Raw genomic sequence first — 18,680 nt, 5'->3', positions numbered from 1 at the left:
TTAAAAAAATCAGAGAAGACACAAACAAATGGAAAAATATGTCATGCTAATGGATAGGAAGAATCAATATCATTAAAAAAATGATGCTTTAAATTAACATGGCAAAATTTTAATAAAAGATGATGAAAAAAATTTCTATTTACTTAGAAAAAGGAGTGATGCAAAAATAAAATATAATTTTATTTAAAATATAAACATAATTTGTGCTATACAAGTTCTGGATTAAAGGACATGATAATATTTTGCAACATTGGCATGTACAAAGCATAATTTATTAAGAAAAACAAATTTTATTATATGTATATTTAAAACTTTACTGTGAAAGGTATTGTAAAGTTAAAATATGAATAACATATGGAAAATAACATGTGTAACAAATATGATACAATATAATATAATTTAATATAATATAATATTATAAAAACAAAAAGATAATTCTATATTAATGGTTTAAATAGACAAGTTACAGAAGAAACAGCAATGGTTACTAAGTATGCAGGAAAAAAAGCTGAAACTGAAAGAGATGTAAATACAATAAAATACAATTTTATATCCATGAGATTAGGTAAAAAACCTTAAATCTGACATAAACTGGCAAAGTTCATATGAGTTTGGTACAAAAATGTTTTAAAATTTACTGTATTTTGTTTGAAATATCTTTTGGGTTTATAATCATTCATATAGTATATGCATATATACACATATGTATTCATAGAGACAAACACAAATGCATATGTATGACAGAGAGAGAGGGAGAGAAAGTAAGGAAAAGAAAGTAAAAGGCAACTGGTAATGAGGCAAACAAAGTAGCTAAGACTAGAAAGGAGGATTGTGAGTAGAGGCTACTAATGCATTCATTGTGGTTTGTTTCTCAGTTTCTATTAAAATTTCCTTGCACAAACATACCAATTTTGAAGAAATCATTCAAATTTATTACATTATCACTTTTTAAAATCATAAAATCTTTGGTGGTTTAAAAATAGCTTAAAAGACTGCACACGAGAAAAGAGGTTATACAAAACGTTACACAGTGGGTAAATATGTAAAAGAAGCACGTATTCAAAGGGAGAATGTGGGCTGTGAGTACACTTAAGTTGAAAATGAGTTTAAAGATTTACTAATAAATTGTAGATTCACATTTTGTTTTAAAAGTAAACCAGAATCATATTTGGTTTGGCTAGCTCAAAAGTTAGGCAGGGTTAGGGTGGAGACAGAGAGAGATTTCTAGTTTGACCCAGTTTGCAAATGCTTATGTTCTTAATTAGCAGCTGGAATTCAAAAAGCAGAAGGAAGAAAATGCTCACTCTTGGCACATGCTGACTATTGCTAGGAGAAATATTGCTCAAGTAAATCTCATTGACCTGACAAGGAACAACTGCTATGTCAAAATGTATTTAACTAAAACATTTTTATTTATAATTTGTGCATTTCATTTGAATACTCTTACCATAAATCAGGCCGTTACATGTGGTTTCATTTAAATTATTGGTCCAGTAAATTAAGTATCTTCTTAGTAATTACCTTTTCTCTAAAACTTCTGGTATAGCTGACCTATAACCATTGTCTTATGAGACATTTTAACATATATCACAGACTTAAGGTTTCCCCCTCTCTCTTGGGAAAAGTGTGGATATATAATTTGTGACCCCTAACTGCTCTTCTTAAATGACAAACACAACAATAACTTCGTTCATATTTCTCAAAACTTCACAAAATTGACACACTTTGAATGCACAAAGTTTAAATTTTTGTGAGAAATTTCAATTAAAATCTCAAAATGACCTGACCCTGAGCTCATTTCAATGAGGGAAGCCATCGTGGTTGGTTGGATTTCACTGTAGGAGAAGTTGTAAGAGGGTCTTGCTTGACTACCTTTTTGGAATAAACTTCAGGTTGTTAGAAAACATTCTGTGTCTGCCTCCCAGGATATTGGAGGTTCAGATCTGCTCAAATTTGTGAAACAATTCACTAAACAGGCCCCAAATCATAATTGACACTGTGAGCCAAACCACTTGAGCAGCATCTGAAAGTTGTGTCATGTTTTGAATAGAGAATGGTAAGGCAGTAATGCTGTGACTGGTCTTGGGGTTTTTTTATCTTTGATATATTTATATATTTTTAAGAGATAAGGTCTCACTCTGTTGTCCAGGATGGAGTGCAGTGAAGCAACCATAGCTCACTGCAGCATCGAACTCCTGGGCAAAAGTTATCCTCCCAAGTAGCTGGGACTACAGGCAGGTGTCACCACGCCCAGCTACTTTTTTGGGTTTATAAATTTTTTCTAGAGATGGAGGTCTTGTTATGTTCAAAGTATAGCCATATACAAACATAAAATGTACCATCCTAACCGTTTTAAAGCATTCAGTTCAGTCATATTTGGTATCTTCACAATGTTGTACCAGCAATCTCCCAAACTATTTCATCTTGCAAAACTGAAACTCTACATTCATTAAACAACTCTCCATTCACCACTGCTTTCCACTGAGAACCACCATTCTACATTTTGCTTATATGACTTTAGCTGCTCTAAATTCATATATAAGTAGATTCATACAGTATTTGTCTTTGTGTGACTGGCTTATTTCATTTAACAAAGTTCTCAAAGTTTATCTATGTTATAGTATATGTCAGGATTTTCTTCCTTTTAAGTTTGAATAATATTCCATTGTATGTATATAATATTTTGTTTCTCCACTCATCCATTGATGGAAATGGGTTACTTTCATATTTTGAAACATAAAGGCGGGTAACTTTATTTTGGATTTTCCAGCCTCCAGAACTGTGAGCCAATACATTTCTATCCATTAAAAATGACCTAACCTGTGGTATTGTGTCATAGAAGCAAAATACAGACTAAGATATGGATTTTACCACAATTAAAAGCTAAAAGAAGAAAAGACTGGTGACATTTTGGGGGAGGAAATAGATGGTGGATGCACAGTGTGCGGAAGACCTGTGGTATCATGACATGAGTTGAAAGTAGAACCTGGGTAAATGCAATGAATTAGCCTTCAATAGACTTTTCAGTTATGTAAGAGAAGAGAGGAGTCATTCTGAATAACCAACCTGATGTTTTCTTGAATGGATCTTTAGGTGAAATATAGCTACAAGCGAGCTCTATTAGCTGCACTGTAAAAAATATGACCATATGATTGACTGTCATTAAGAGAAACAAAGAGATCACTGTCTTAATTTTTACTAGAATTTCTAGTGATAATAAGTGAGAAATGAGAGACATTTTCTTGTCTACATGGAACTTGCATGTAGTGGGTGGTGGTGAGGTGGGCAATAAAAATGTTATCAGAAATAAAACAATCATTTCAGATGTTGATATGTATTTTGAACTAAATTTATAATTTAATGAGATAGGAAGCAACTGGGGAGAAGAGAGCTAACTTAAGAAAAGACTATCAGAAATGGCCTGGTTTCTTCAGGAAACATATTTTAGGCAGAGAGAAGAGCACAGTTTTATTTGACATAAGGATTATGGTAACCACATCATTAATAACCACAGAAGCACAATGTTGAAATAAATAGATAAACATTTCATTTGATATCAAATATCTTTGTTAGCAACTTGTCTGAAAAAGTATACAAACATGAAGTAAAGGAGGTAAATGATAAGCCAAACAGAACACTGAAACCAAATATAACAATAAGTATTTTCTTGATGTATTAAGGCTATACATTTAATTTCATCCATATTGAAGTTGAAAGTGCAAACAAGAAAGGGATCCCTGGGTTCTATAAGAATAGGAGGGAATAGGAATGCTGCTTGAGGAGGACAAGAGAAAGATAAACGTTTTATCTGTATCTTCTCTCTGAAGGAAAATAAAATTCCAGAGCATGAATATGTTTGCAGATGAGATTGCTGATGCTATATGGAATCTCAGAGGGGTGATAAAGAATTTTGCAAAGCTTCTAAGAGATTAATGTTGAGAATATTTTCAAGTTTATTAACAGGTAGATTCTGTGAATTAAAGGAGCTTAACACCAAATCCATACAATTCTGGAGTAGTTAAGATTACATCTGGGAGCAGGTAGAGCAGGAAGCTGTGGTCAGTAGGAGCCAGAATTACGGTCATAAAGGAAAAGCCATGCTACATTTATATCATATTATAATCTTATTACTGACTATGCTAGAATATTAAGGGATACTATAGTGTTCTCAGCAAGATATCTGATGAATTCTAATGTTTTTCTTATAAACAAGGATTTCAAAATGTTGAAATTGGTATCAATTTAAGTAGTTCATAGCTGATTGAAAAAGCAATTGTTGATTTTTTTCAGTAGTAATAAATCAAGACAAATACCTTTGGTGCACTGTTGCAAGGCTTTCAGTCCTGTCCTTCTGGGAGTGTGTAATGATATATTGTTCAATTCTCTGGGTGATTAACCAGTAGAGACATGGATCATCAAAGTAGAATTATGTACTAAACCTAGCAAGATGATCTTTAACTAGAAAAAAAGGTAAAGTACTTTGTATTTATCCAAGTGAACCAATTTAGTAAACACGGAATGGGGAACATAGAACTTAGTTGTAGTACTCACCTGACTGTAGATGTGTTCTGAGTTAAGAGTGTTTTGCAGCTATCTCTAATGTATGTGTGATCTGAAACTGCAATAGTAACAGAATGATTGGCACTGTCACTGGTGGGAAGCGCTACTCTACAGTCTCGATTTAGGCCAATTTTAATACATGGAAAGACGTCTAGGAGAAAGGAAATAGGCAAAGGAGGGAACTCTAAGTCTTTTCACATGAGAAAACAAATGAAATTACTGGGTATGTTTAACTTGCAGAGATAATTTAAGAATACCACAGTTACAATATATAAGTATTTGGAAATCATCATAGAGATTTTTAAATGACCAATGGTTGTATGAAAAGTTTTTGAGCTATTAAATCATATTGTTTTCTCTGTCCGCTTCACAGTTGTGTGACCTTGGGAAAGTCACTTAACTTCTCGAAGCATAATTTGACCATATGATTGACTGTGGTCAATATGCTTAGAATACCTGATGATCAGTAAAAATTCAACCTAGAAAGATGTGGACAGATTAGAACAGAATGGCCACTGGTGTTGCATAGGATGGAATATTTAATGTTTAAGTGGGGATTTATTTTATAAGTAGTGAGCTCATTAGTGTATAGTTTTGTCTTGGGAGGACTTCTGTTTTCTAGCTAACACTGTAACTGCAGAGGTTTAAGCAACAAATACTCAGAAAACAAGAACCATCTGTATTTCTCACTAGGCAAACAAAAAACATAATATTATTTTGAACAGTATCCAAACTTTTAAATTATGAAAGAGCTTGGATGACAGTAGAGACTATTATAAAATAATTGTGAAAAATCATCACCAAATCTTATCTTTTGCCTTAGCTAATTTAGCATAAATTCCAGAGTAAGTGATCTGAGTAATGTCAAACATGTTTTTAAATGAATCTGATAAATTAAAATTATAAAAACCTCTCATCTCTCTTCAGAATTTTCTATCCCAAAACCCCATTAAAGTGTATTCTATCTTTAGATATTTCTATCCAACAATACTATTAAAGTACATTTCAAGTTTCTGAAAGCTTTTGCTAGTGTTTTTTTTTTTTTTTTTCAAGTTGACTCTTAAAAATTACTCTGTAATTTTAGAAATTTAGGCTGTTCTTTTTGGCAAACAGTACTTCTTCACTGAGTTATTTTCTTATATTTTCTTTTCAAATCTAAATAATTTTTTTAACTTTTACGCATTGGTGAGGTTTTCCACTTTTATTGTCTACATTCCTCTTTTTTTTTTTTTTGAGATGGAATTTCACTCTTGTTGCCAGGGCTGCAGTGCAACATACTCCTCTTTAGATGTGAACTACAGAATTAGACCCTTTAGGGAAATAGTAATAGTTTATGAATCATGTGTCATCAATGGCTCTTAATTGCTATTCTGATTCTAGGAAACCATTATCCAGTATTTTTACATGATTAAAAAAATCCTTCATGGCTTTTTTTTTTTTTTTTTAACTGGCAAATAAAAAAAACAGTTAGGAATTTTCCTTTTAACGTAAATAAAAAACTGAAAATTAAGTCTTGAGTTTTTTTCCTGCCTCTAGTCCTGTACACCAACTTCCACCAAACATTCCTTAGGGATATAGTCTAGGTCTTAATATAGTCAGTTGTGCCCCCTTCTCTTCTATATTAGTTATTTGTTTTCTGTCAAATAAAATAATTTATAATTGCTTTTATGTAAAAATGTATTTGTGATATAAATGAAAATGTATCTGTTGAAAATTACCTCATGTTGCTAGCACTTCATACGGGTTAAAATAATTCAGGTAATGGCATCTGATAAGTAATCAGTAAACTAATGCAATCTAATCCTGAGAAGGAAGGTTAGTGATCACTTTAGTAGTTTATCTTCACTAGGAACTTTCCTTGGTTTCATTTATTGCAATCAAGAACTGAACGTAAAAATTGAGGCTCAAATTTAAAGCAGTTAGTGAAAAACAAGTCTTCATTGCAGAATTCTGTGTGTGGCATATATGGGTTGATATTTTTATTGTTATTTTCTTAGGTTTCTCCTAATAAAATACAAATTTTGAGAATAAAATGTGAATTCTGGAGATGCATATTGTCATGGGAACTGGCCTATGTCTTCTTACTGACCTTGAGAGTGAAAAATGAGTATTAAAAAGAGAGAGAAATAAATGAACATAACACATTTTCTTCATATCCAAAAGCAAACATTTATAATATTTATCCCAGAATGAAGTTGAATTAAGTATGTTCTAGATCAGAGGAATGAACAGTATGTTGAACTTCTGACTGTTATACAAGCAGTTGCATGAAACTCTGTTGTGATTTGAGGAATAAGCACATTCCCAGAGAGACCTTTATAATTTGATAAGGGAAACATCTGAACTTGGAACATATAAACGGGGCCACATTATTTCCTTTGACTTCAGTGGAATTCTCAGTGATGGGTTAGCTTTCTAAATTACTGTAACGGTAAAGATTCAACTTTAGTGTAGTTATTTTATTTTTATTTTAAATGGCAGCAGAGTGAAACACTATGATAAATACCACTTGTGTTGCAGCGAATACATTTTTATACCTAAATATTGAAGAAGACATAATGTTGATTTTCTATTTTTTTTTACCTTTAATGACTCTACCCTCCATGAATAAACTAGATTAATCATATTTTCCAAATAGCCTCTAGGAAACATATTGTTAAAATACCACAGAGTTCCTTATTGTCTTTCTCTGTTTCTTTTCTTCCTCTATCCCCCATTTTTCTGAAACTTGATGATGCTGGCTTTCTCTGGCTCTCTTTTGGTTGTCGTTTTCTGTGCTATCTCCAGAAATCTTATTGATTTTCATGTCTCCATGCTTATTCATGTCTCAATAAGCACTATTTCTAAGATGATGTCTCTATATTTGCACAAACATTCCTAATTCAAGCTCTATCCTAAAATTTCCCATAACCCAAAGTAAATTTTTAGTGGAACATATATTTTCACAAAAAACACAGCAAGGTTAAACAGACATCAGCTTTGATCCACTTTTTCCATGAATCGCCTTCTTTTTTTCAGATTAATGTAGACATAGCAATATTCAGTTCTCCTGATTGAGAGGAAACTTGAGGAAATCATCTTTATGCATAATTCTTCTTTTTATACAGCAAATATTTGAACAGATTTTCAAAATGTTTTCTGTTGTTCCCATCATTATTATCTCTGCTCTTGGAAATTCTCATTAATTTATAACAAAGTTAGCTGTTTATGTGGATGTTTTCCCCCCAGGCTTCCTTCTTGTTTTCAAATAAAGGTTTTGGCTGAATTTCCTTTCCATAACTATGACTGAAAAAGATAGAATACATCAGGATTTTCTTTCATTGCTTTTAACCTGGCATGCTATGATTGTTTCTATTTCTTCATTCTGTATGTTTTATATTCAATCAACCTAATTTTTTAATTTAGATTATTTCTCCAAGGACGTGTCTAGATTCTGAGATTTTTCAAAGCACCAGTTTTAGGGTTTTTTGTGATTCTTTGGATACTCTGTTGTGTCGTTTTGTTCTTTTTGAATAGAATGCTTAGTGAAATTGTTTTTACTAAAAAAAATCTGGCTTAGTTGTATCTAGAAATTTTGATATGTTGTGCTTTCATTGTAACATCACATTTTTCTTAATTTTCACCTTTAAACAAATAGTCATTTAGTGCATGTTTTTCATTCCAGTTATGCAAGTATATATTAATATATAATAATGTATGGGAACTTGTAGTAATTTACAGTAATTCTATATTGTTATTGGTTTCTAATTTTATAACATGTTGATTCATAGGAGGTTACTGAAACTTCCTTGGTGGTGTATAACATAATCAATTTTTGTAAATGTTTCCATATGCTAAAAACAAAATTAAACAAAGAAACAGTAAGAATTATCTCTATGATTTGTTTTGTTCAAATATACTGTGCTTGTATAATCCAGTAAATTGTTGATTTATCTGTTTTTTATGCAGTTCATCCTGCTTTTGCTTAATATATTTAGAAGTTATATGGTTAAATACTTACATTTTCCTAATTATATATGGAATTTTTTTTTTTTTTTTTTTTTTTAAGAAAGAGTCTCACTCTGTCACCCAGGCTGAATGCAGTGGTGCCATCTTGGCTCACTGCAACCTCTGCCTCCTGGATTCAAGCGATTCTCCAGCCTCAGCCACCCGAGTAGCTGGGACTACAGGCAAGGGCCACCATGCCTGGCTAAGTTTTGTATTTTTAGTAGGGATGGGGTTTCACCATATTGGCTAGGCTGCTCTCAAATACCTGACCTCAAGTGATCCACCTGCCTTGGCCTCCCAAAATGCTGGGATTAAAGGCGTGAGCCACTGTATATTGATTTTTTACCAGCATGCTACTCAAGTATTTGTGCCTCATAATTTTTTTCTGCCATTAATTTTTTTCTGATCAAAATTATTCTGGACTTTTTCAAGGTATATTTCTCACATATACATTTTTAAAATTTTTCTTTACCAAATTATTATTATTTTTTGCGTGGATTTCTTAGAAAGTGTCTAGTTGTCGACATAGTGTTGGGTCTTGATATTGGTTAACATCTAGTTTGAGAATCTCTTTTTTTCCTAAGTGAATTTAACCCTTTTATTCTATTTTTATTCTTTGATATTATTCTTAACTCATACATTTTTTTTTCTCATCAATTTCTAATGCAAGTCTTCTCTTACCCTGGATTTTCCTTGCATAAGCCTCTTCCCCAGTAATTTCTTTTCCTCTAACTAGGAATTTTATATCATCTATGGTTTCAATTATAAGTCGTAAATGTGTACTTTGAGGGCATGGGATCACTGATAGTTTAGACAAGATAGTCTTTTCTAAGTTAGTTATTCATTGCTAATTTTGTTCTTCTCTTATTCACTTTCTCCTTTGTTTTAACAGTATCCCATTAACATTTGCTTATTATCTTTAATTGAATTATTATATTGGCATAAATATCATTTATATCATTATATTTCAGGTAGGCTCTGAAATTCTTGAAAGCAGAGACATTTTTGCTTCATTTGTTGTTATACCACCCAACATAATATGCGGAATATATTAGGTATTTGATAAATATTTTTCAATTGATGCCTAAATGAAAGAATATTTTCCAGGCCACTTGGAACAGTCTTGACCATTGACATATACTTATTGAACTTTTACTGAATTTAAGGAAGTTGTACCATGACAAGCCATTAAAGTGTTTGCTTTTAAATTGTGTTTCCTTTTTGCCTGATTCCCATGTCTTAATATTATTGAACATTTTCTTTTCTTCCTTTTTGCAGTCAGATTTCATTCAAAGGTGGACCCTGGGATTCTTACAGCTCTTGCTTTCCAGTAGCTTAAACATTTTTTGCCTACTTTCCAGTGGGTTCCACTGATTTACAATCTTTTATCTTGACATTTTAGCCACTATTTAAAGAGAAAGAAAAAAATAGATATAAATTTTTCTTAAAACATATATATATACACACATATATGTAGATTCGTATGTATGAATATATATATACATGTGTATGCATATGTACACAGAAATGTAGGCATTTCTTAATATATATGTATGTATTATATATTATGTGTGTGTGTATATATACATGTAATTGTCCTAAAAATGTTTTAAGAAAAAAATTTGACATTAGCATCTGCTGCGGGAGTTTAATAAACAAAGTCTCTATGGTGAACTAAATTAAAATTAATTCCTAATAAGAGCAGGAAGTGCTTAATGACTGAAATATTAAACAACCCCTTGAACAACCCACTCGTATTTCTTATAGAGGAATTAAGAAATAAAGGGGAAAAGAAAAGAGACTCTCTTTTCTTATGTTGAGAAATGTTCTGAGAAAGGCAGACACACGAGAGGTTTTACTATGTCAGCTTTTGTGCCCTGCAAAATAGAACCAGTAAGCTTTCCTTACTCAAAACAGAAGCCCAGTGATCTAACCAACCCTCAGGCACTGTACTTTTTCTCATCTTTCTTTAATAAGTAACATTCATGGAATAAAAGATTTCACTCACTGCTCCCACTTCCTCATCACTCACCTAAAAAAAAAACAAAACCTTTTTAGATTCCAGCTTTGACCATCATTATTCTAATCACATTTGTCTTTGTTAACAGTAACAATTGCTTTTTTCAAGCACCTTACAAAACTTTCTTTGCAGCATTTGATTTTGTTACACAGAACTCCTTCACAGTCCTTTCTCTTTTGAGGTTGAACAGTGTTGATTTTAATCTGCCATCCTTGCCTTTGTCTGGAATTTTTTCCAACAACTTCTAAATGTAGGCATTTTTTAAGGGTCTGTTCTTGTTCGTGTTTTGTTTTCCTCTCTACATTCTCCTCTTCAGCTATTTCATCTGATTCCTTGAACCACTCTGTATATGGCTTTTAATAGTTGATCTTCACTTTTCACTCCCTCTTTGGCTTTAGACCTAAATTTCCCAGATCTCAAACATATTAAGATGGATTTTATCAATTGTTCCATTAACATTTGTTTCTCATCCCCTGTTCCCTTTCTTCGTCATTGCTTCTAAACTGATCCCATTTATCTAAGCTTTTTCGCTTGGACACACGAGAAGTCTCTGACTTCACGTCCGCTGTGAATCAACCTCTCCTGTTTCTACCTTCCACATAAGTGTGCTTTATCCTACTTTCTGTTCTTTTTGCTGGAAAATTATGAAAACTTCTTAAATAATCTTGGTTCATTTAACTAAAATAATCTTTAAGAGGTACAGCAAGGACCAAACAATTTTCTTGCCTCTTATATGTTGAACCATTTCTCAGACCTATTGATTAATATCCACGCCCCGCCCCTGGACTTAGTAATTTGGGTGCCACTTAGAGGGTCGTGCACATTTTTAAACACTATGCGCTAAATGTACTTAATTTTTCAACCAAGATATACAATCAGCCTGTCCTCAAATTGCCCTTCTTCAATTTCAAAATCAGCCCTGCCGCTTCTCCCCACATAGATTGATTGCTAAGTAGCTCCCCCAATTTTAATTTATTTTATTTCCTCTCATTTACGTGAATACTTTATCCATATGTGTGCTAATTATTTAAGAACTATTTATAAAAATAATCAATTTAAATTTTCTGAGGAGGAATTGTAAGAGAAATTCATATTTCCACTTCTTAAGTAAAACCAAGTGGGAGAGGGAGGGCGATAGTCACGTTGCCCCACAAAGTTGGTCCGCCATCTAGTGACAACTCCATCACACTACAAGCCTTGCCTTTGACACCTGGAGTCTGAGGATAGGCCTTCAAATTTTCCTCAAGGAATGTGTCAAACCGTCCTTTTCTTCCCCCTCGTATAACATACTGTCATAAGAGAAAATATTGCATATTGCTTAATTTTTATATGAGATTAAACACTATAAACAATTAATTTAGGTCTGATTACATAGATCAGAGAAAGGGTAGGATGTGAAATGTTCACCTGTATTAACATTAATCAGTGAGGCATATGGGTCCACTTTGAAAGAAGAAATTTAGAGGAATACCTGAAAGTTTAAATAAATCTGTGAGAAAGTGTGAGAAATTTTGTCTTCTGAGATAACATACATAACATACCCAGCAGAGTGACATTAAAATAAAAAACATTGGTTATCGGAAGCAGCATAAGTTTGGAGGCAGTTTGTCATTGTCACCTTTGTGAATTGGAGCCGAATATTCAATCATTCAACATGACCATTTTCACATTTGAAAACATAGGGATAACAATATCTTTGTTGTCAGTATAAGAAAAATATATATAGACACTTGGTCTAAGTGATAAGAGGCTCTTAATAAATGATAGTTTGTTTTTAATGATTGCCATCCTTTTCACTTCTGATAATGTGTATGGTAACATGTACCTAAACTTCAAGCTTTAAAAATCTGTTATTTCTAGATCCTCAATTTGTTTCTTTCTCATAGTGTAGAGTGCATGTATTGGTAGGTATCATTATTTTCAGCACCTGGTGAAAGGTTATATGCCTATTCAGTAAGTATGTGACCAAAATGATTACAAAATAAATTAGCCATCTTAGGCATTCAAAGTTTGTATCTACTATACTGTAAAAGTATTTTAAAAAGTAAGTGGTTCATACTCACAGCTTTCCAGTTGCATTATACATGTTTGCACATCCATGGGAAAATTCTTGAGATCCATTGGACAGGAAAGTGTTAATGTTAATCTGAAAGTGAAAGTAATTATTTTTAAAGGAAATTTATGACATTACATTAATATTCTATTGTACAGGAGAAACAATGTTGCTTTGGTAATGACTAACTCAGATTTAAGTAAAAATTTCTCCAACTTATGTATCTTACTTACTAAAAAATAGCTATGCCCTTATACACAAATCTGGCTTTGGTGGACTGGGGGTTGGATAGCTGCATATCTTAGGTTGGTGCAAAAGTAATCGTGGGTTTTGCCATGAAAAGTGCTGGCAATACAGCAATTACTTTTGCACCAACCTAAATATAAACATTCTGTCATGTTTATATATCTATGCATTTATTTGTTCAGGTAGAAGGGCTGTGGATGTCTAGAAAATGTCTGTATTCCAAGACAACACCCTCAAAAGAGAAATTTGGGAGTGGATCCTATAAAATTAATGCCAAATGTCAAAAGGTATCTTTTCTTGCAAATCACGTGCAATATTCGAGAGGCATTGGAGTTCTAAAGGTGGAAAAGCAGCGTGGATAGGAGCAATCATATGTAACTTTCAGTTATCATTCTAACGACCCTGACGTTGTCAGTGAACATCCAGCAGTGTATTTAGTAAAGTGAATCTGGAGGACTTGAAAAGTTCAGCCTCACGTTCCCTAGTGTGGGATAAGGGAATCATTAGGTTCAGGAAATAGCCCTTTAGAATATTCATGATCTGATTCTATGCTCATCAAACAAACTTCTGATTTGGCTTCACACAAAGGATAACCTAGATGCTGTATACCAGTATTCTGCTCATTGGAAAGGCTCTCCTCCAACTTCCAGAGAGAATTAGTATGTTGATATTCCAGAAAATTCATCACCTTTGAATACTTTTTGCTGGAAAAGCATTCTACCCAGATCTCTTCAGGGTAGTTTTTGTAGTTCTTAGACCTGAGAAAGAGATGGTGGGAGCCACTCAAGTTTATTCAAATGAAGTTCTTTTCTGAGAACTCTTCAGCAAGCCTCTTGTATTGAGAATATTCCCATTGAAATTCATTGTATTCATGAGCACCCTAGGTGGATTAGCTTATGTAAACTTCCTGACCCCAGGCAGATTACTTCAAATCCCCTATTTTGCAGTTTTCTCATCTTTAAAATGAAGATAACAATATTATGTACTCCAGAGAGTTGCTATGAGCAGTACATGAGTTAACACACATAAGTGCTTAGACACGTGCTTAAGTCATAGCAAACACTCAACAAACAGTGGTTATTAGCGATTATTAGTATATTCAACCACTCCTAGATCCCTTCATTTACTCATCCCCCAAATTCTACAGTGTGGGCACAAAGGTGACTAAATTAAATTACATATTAAGAACTATTTAGCCAGGTGTGGTGTCTTACGCCTGTAATTCCAGAGCTTTGGGAGGCTAAGACAGGAGGTTCGCTTGAGCCCAGTAGTTTGAGATCATCCTGGGCAACATAAAAATACTCCATCTCTACAAATATATATATATTTTTTAAATTAGCCAGGTGTGGCATGTGCACCTGTAATCCTGGCTACTCAGGAAGCTGAGGCAAGAGTATGACTTGAGCCCAGGAGGTCGAGGCTGCAGTGAGCTAGGATCACACTGCTGAACTCTAGCCTGGGTGACAGAGCAAGACCTTGTCTCTTAACAAAAACAAAAAAGAAAGGAAGGCAGGCAGGAAGGAAGGGAGGAAGGAAAAGGAAGGAAGGGAGGGAGGGAAGGAGGAAGGGAGGGAGAGAGAGAAAGAGAGAGAAAGAAAAAGAAAGAAAGAAGGAAAAAAAAGAAAGAAAGAAAGAAAGAAAGGAGGGAGGAAAGAAAGAAGAAGGAAGGAAGGAAGGAAAAAGAAAGAAGAAAGGAAGAAAAAAGAACTGTTTAAGCTTTAACAAAAAATAGCTCGCAGCTCTACTAAATACAACCACGTTCTTCAAGCTGACACTTTTATGTAGACCATAGACGTAAAGTTAGAATGATGTATATTCTACAGAGAGTATGCTTGGTGAGCTAGTTCCAATTAACATAATTTGGGACACATAAATGGACAGACAGTGAAGCTGCTGAATTTTTAAGAGTCTTAGGAGGATAATCTGCTAATTCATTCGAGTCAGAGTCCATAATACACCCGAATAATTCATAGAGTTCAATATTCAAAAGAGATTTTTCTCCTGGCTCAGCTAGGTTAAGTATGATTGTGTAAATTTACAAAGTTCTCTCTTAAAAAGGCAATTGTAAAATTAGGTAGACACAGTGTTCTTTGCCTTGTGAAAGGGCTTATTAGAAGTGTATGCACACATAAATTTTGAAGGTACACACATTAATTTTCCGTATATCCAAGGCTCTCAGACAGCCAGTTTCAAACGCTGACTTGCAAAATTAATTCTGTGACCTTTTGTTTGGAAGTAAATAGCATTCTCAGAATCTTTTCCACGCTCTCACCATGCATGTGATGTCAAATTCATATCCTGGCTATTCTTCTGGCATAAAAAAAGAGACATTACATAATTCTAAAAAAATAACACTTGAAAGGAATTATTTGGCAAAGAAAAACACAGCTTGTAGGACTTCTGTCATAAATCATATCCTGAAAAAAATCTATTCATCGACTTTTCTTTCTTTTTGTTTAAGGTACAACACAATTGCTCCTTTCACAGCATACTGAAAAACATGTGTCAACTTGGTGGGTATGATACTGAATTTCTTTATCAAAACACTACGTATAAAGATATGTCTTGACCACATCAAAAGAAAACTAAATCAAAAGGCAATTAATCACATTCTACTGTTTTGGCAATGAATGTTTACTTGTGTAAGAGGGACACTAAGTTCTCTTTCTGAGACAAGATACATAACAGGATATGGCGTTTCTTCTTTTCCTTTAAGAAGTCTTGGGAAAGACTTTTAACATTAGTACTTTGTGAAACAGTAATGTTTAAAAAGCTGATAATAATCTGTGACAAACAATTGACCTCATTAAAATTCAATTATTGCACATTTTTGAACAAGCATTGTTTAATGTGTCTATCTCAACCACAAAACACTTTTGAATTAAAAAATGTTTGCTGACTCTATTATAGACTTTGTATATAAATGAGTATTTTTATTAGATCCTAATATTTCTCTATTTAGTGTCATAAAAACAAAGAACTCAATTAGCAATTTAATCAGTTTTAATCTATATTATTTGTAATATCATATTAGATAACACATCTATTAGACAATGTTTACTGTGCAGTAGACAGTATTTTAAGCACTTTATTTATGTTAACTCATTTACTCCACACTACAAATTTCCAATAATAGGTAAATGATATTACCCTGTTTTAAAGATGAGGAAACTTAGAGGTTAAGTAACTCACCTGACATTTACACAGCAAAAATTGCTACAGCTGAATTTGCAGCCCTGGGGTTCTAGTTCTAGATTTCATGCTTTTAACCTTTAAGTATACTGCCTCTCAAAAGCATTGAAGCATTTTCATGAAAATGGGTTCTGTAATTAATATGACATCTTAAATTTTGTATTTCTTATAATACAAGAAATTATACATTGCATGCACATATCTGTTATTAAATTTAAACTAAAACATGTATAAAAATTTTTATAAAAACCTGCATAAATAGTTCTTCCAAAAGAAATCAGAGAAATGTAGTTAAACTATAGAAAATATAAGGATATCCCCAGCGATTTGACATATTTGAATGATTTGGTATATCATTATGAATGATTTTGTAAGCAGTAAATCATTCTTAGGAGAGATTAGATTGCTGGAGCACTAGAAGGGAGATTAGAATCAGCTTCTGTAACCTACTTCTGGAGTTTAATTGTCATCTGATCGTAGAGACCATCGTTAACTCAACAACCCATCACCAAAGCAATCACAGTATTGTTGATGGTTTCTTTATGAAGCTATGGACCACTTCAGAAAAACACACATAATTACATGTATGCCAAATTCTTCTGACGACATGTATTTTATAGCATTGTAAATTGATTTCCCTTGAATAAATAGCACTTAAAAAAGCAACTGTCAAAAAAAGTTTGCTTTCTTATTTAAAAATTAATGGCTGTCAATGTCAAAAAATACATTATTATCATACAAGTAAACTTCAGTTATTTTCACAAATTTCACACTCTATTTAGCTTAAATAAAAATTAAAATTATATCATGATCTTTGTCAAGTTGCTGTGCATAGCATCTTTAACGTAAATTTTCTTCCCATGATTTGATTTTTAATGCAAGAATGCCTCTGTACTATGAGTAGAAAATTTGGGTTTGTTAGTAACATTAGTAAAGTAAGAAAGTATATCATATTTAACTTCCTATGATGTGATTCCATTTTTCTGTGGTAAAGATATTACCATCTTCATTTTATAAGTGAAAAAAATTGAGGCTGAGACATGTTAACTTAAGAGTCCATACTGTATTGGTTTATGGATTCTGGAAAAAAACAGAATGCATACTTTTCTTAAAAGGTAAAAATAACAACTTTAGTGCCCATTGTATGTCTGGCACTATGCTGGGTGCTTTATTTAATGTATTTTAATACATTATTTCAAACTCAAGGTAATTAGTATTGCCACTGCCATGTATCTAAGAAGAAATGAGCCTTTTAGAAGTAAAGAGACTTAACCCAAATCACAGCTAGTCAATAGCAGACCCTCGATCTAGGCTGGGAGATATATTTCTCCTTGATCCTCTTGTGCTCCTATAACTCCTCTAGTTTGTATACCAAGACTACAAAGCTCTGATCATTCTTTTATCTGAGCCATTTTCCAGGGTTGTTTATGTGGCTGATAATTTTGAGAGATGAGAATATCTTTCACTTGGACAAAGAGAAGGCTTGCTTACAGCTTGCTATGAAAGTAGAGGGTTCCCAAAGTCAGTGGTAGAAAGTTAAATGTACATGGAGTATCATATCAGGGAAATCAACTCTTGTTTTTCCTTTATGAGAATTAATAGACAATTTCAAATATTTTAAAATCCAAGCATGATATTACAGCAACTTAAGTATGTGAATGTGAGTGGTAGACAAATAGCTAAACAAAGGTTACCTCTCTGACAAGCCAGAACTGGGGGTAAGGATGGGCAGGGCAAAAGTACAACTGTTTTTCATATGTTTTATAGAACTGTGTGAACTTTTTTTTTTTTTTTTTGAGATGGAGTCTTGCTCTGTCATCAGGCTGGAGTGCAGTGGTGTGATCTTGGTTCACTGCAACCTCTGCCTCCCTTGTTCAAGCGATTCTCCTGCCTCAGTCTCCCAAGTAGCTGGGATTACAGGCATGCGCCAACATGCCCAGTTAATTTTTGTATTTTTTTGTAGAGACAGGGTTTCACCATGTTGGCTGGGATGGTCTCCATCTCCTGACCTCGTGATCTTCCCGCCTCAGCCTCCCAAAGTGAGAACTGTGTCAACTTTTAAGTGACATTCATGAATTATATAAACATTTGTGGTTAAATTAATATTCAGTGTTTACATGTTATAAATGTATAATTCTTGTTCATGATTAAGCTTGCTAGTTTATTATAGTTCTTGTGTAACTTTTTGTTACATATAACATATATACACACATATATAAACACACAAATATAGGTAATAATTATGTTATATATTTCATAAAATTTTAAATATATTTAAGAATGAGGCACTAAAATCTACCTGGAGCTCAGTTAGTAGCAGATGGCTCATTGAGTAATGGTCTTAACTGTAGGATAGTAATGTGGCTGCTCAGAGGTTCTCCAAGTGCCAGAATGTAGATCTTTTCTCGTAGGCAAGTTAGTTTTCCAGATACATATATATCTATATATCTAAGACAGATATAAATATCATACAACAGGAAAAAAAAAATGTGTGTATATATATATGTGTGTGTGTGTATATATATATATGAAAAATATATGTGAGTGTATATATGTTCATATGTGTGTGTATATATATAATATATGTATTATATATATTACATATTAATATTGTATTTATAT

At 33.0% G+C, this 18,680-nt stretch overlaps 1 protein-coding gene across 2 annotated transcripts in view; it reads right to left on the bottom strand.

Moving 5' to 3' along the window:
- Window positions 1-18,680, bottom strand: part of GLRA3 (glycine receptor alpha 3) — a 176,111-nt gene that overhangs the window by 55,244 nt on the left and 102,187 nt on the right. For both annotated transcript variants that reach the window (XM_050789937.1, XM_050789938.1), the window contains exon 5: window positions 12,631-12,713. In XM_050789937.1, coding sequence (XP_050645894.1) covers window positions 12,631-12,713 — 83 coding nt within the window. The remainder of the gene's footprint in view (window positions 1-12,630; window positions 12,714-18,680) is intronic.

Source organism: Macaca thibetana, chromosome 5 (assembly GCF_024542745.1).
Source record: "Macaca thibetana thibetana isolate TM-01 chromosome 5, ASM2454274v1, whole genome shotgun sequence".
In the NCBI taxonomy this organism is placed as follows: domain Eukaryota; kingdom Metazoa; phylum Chordata; class Mammalia; order Primates; family Cercopithecidae; genus Macaca; species Macaca thibetana.
The sequence above is the reverse complement of the archived record's forward strand: the minus strand, read 5'-3'. Positions and strand labels throughout refer to the sequence as shown.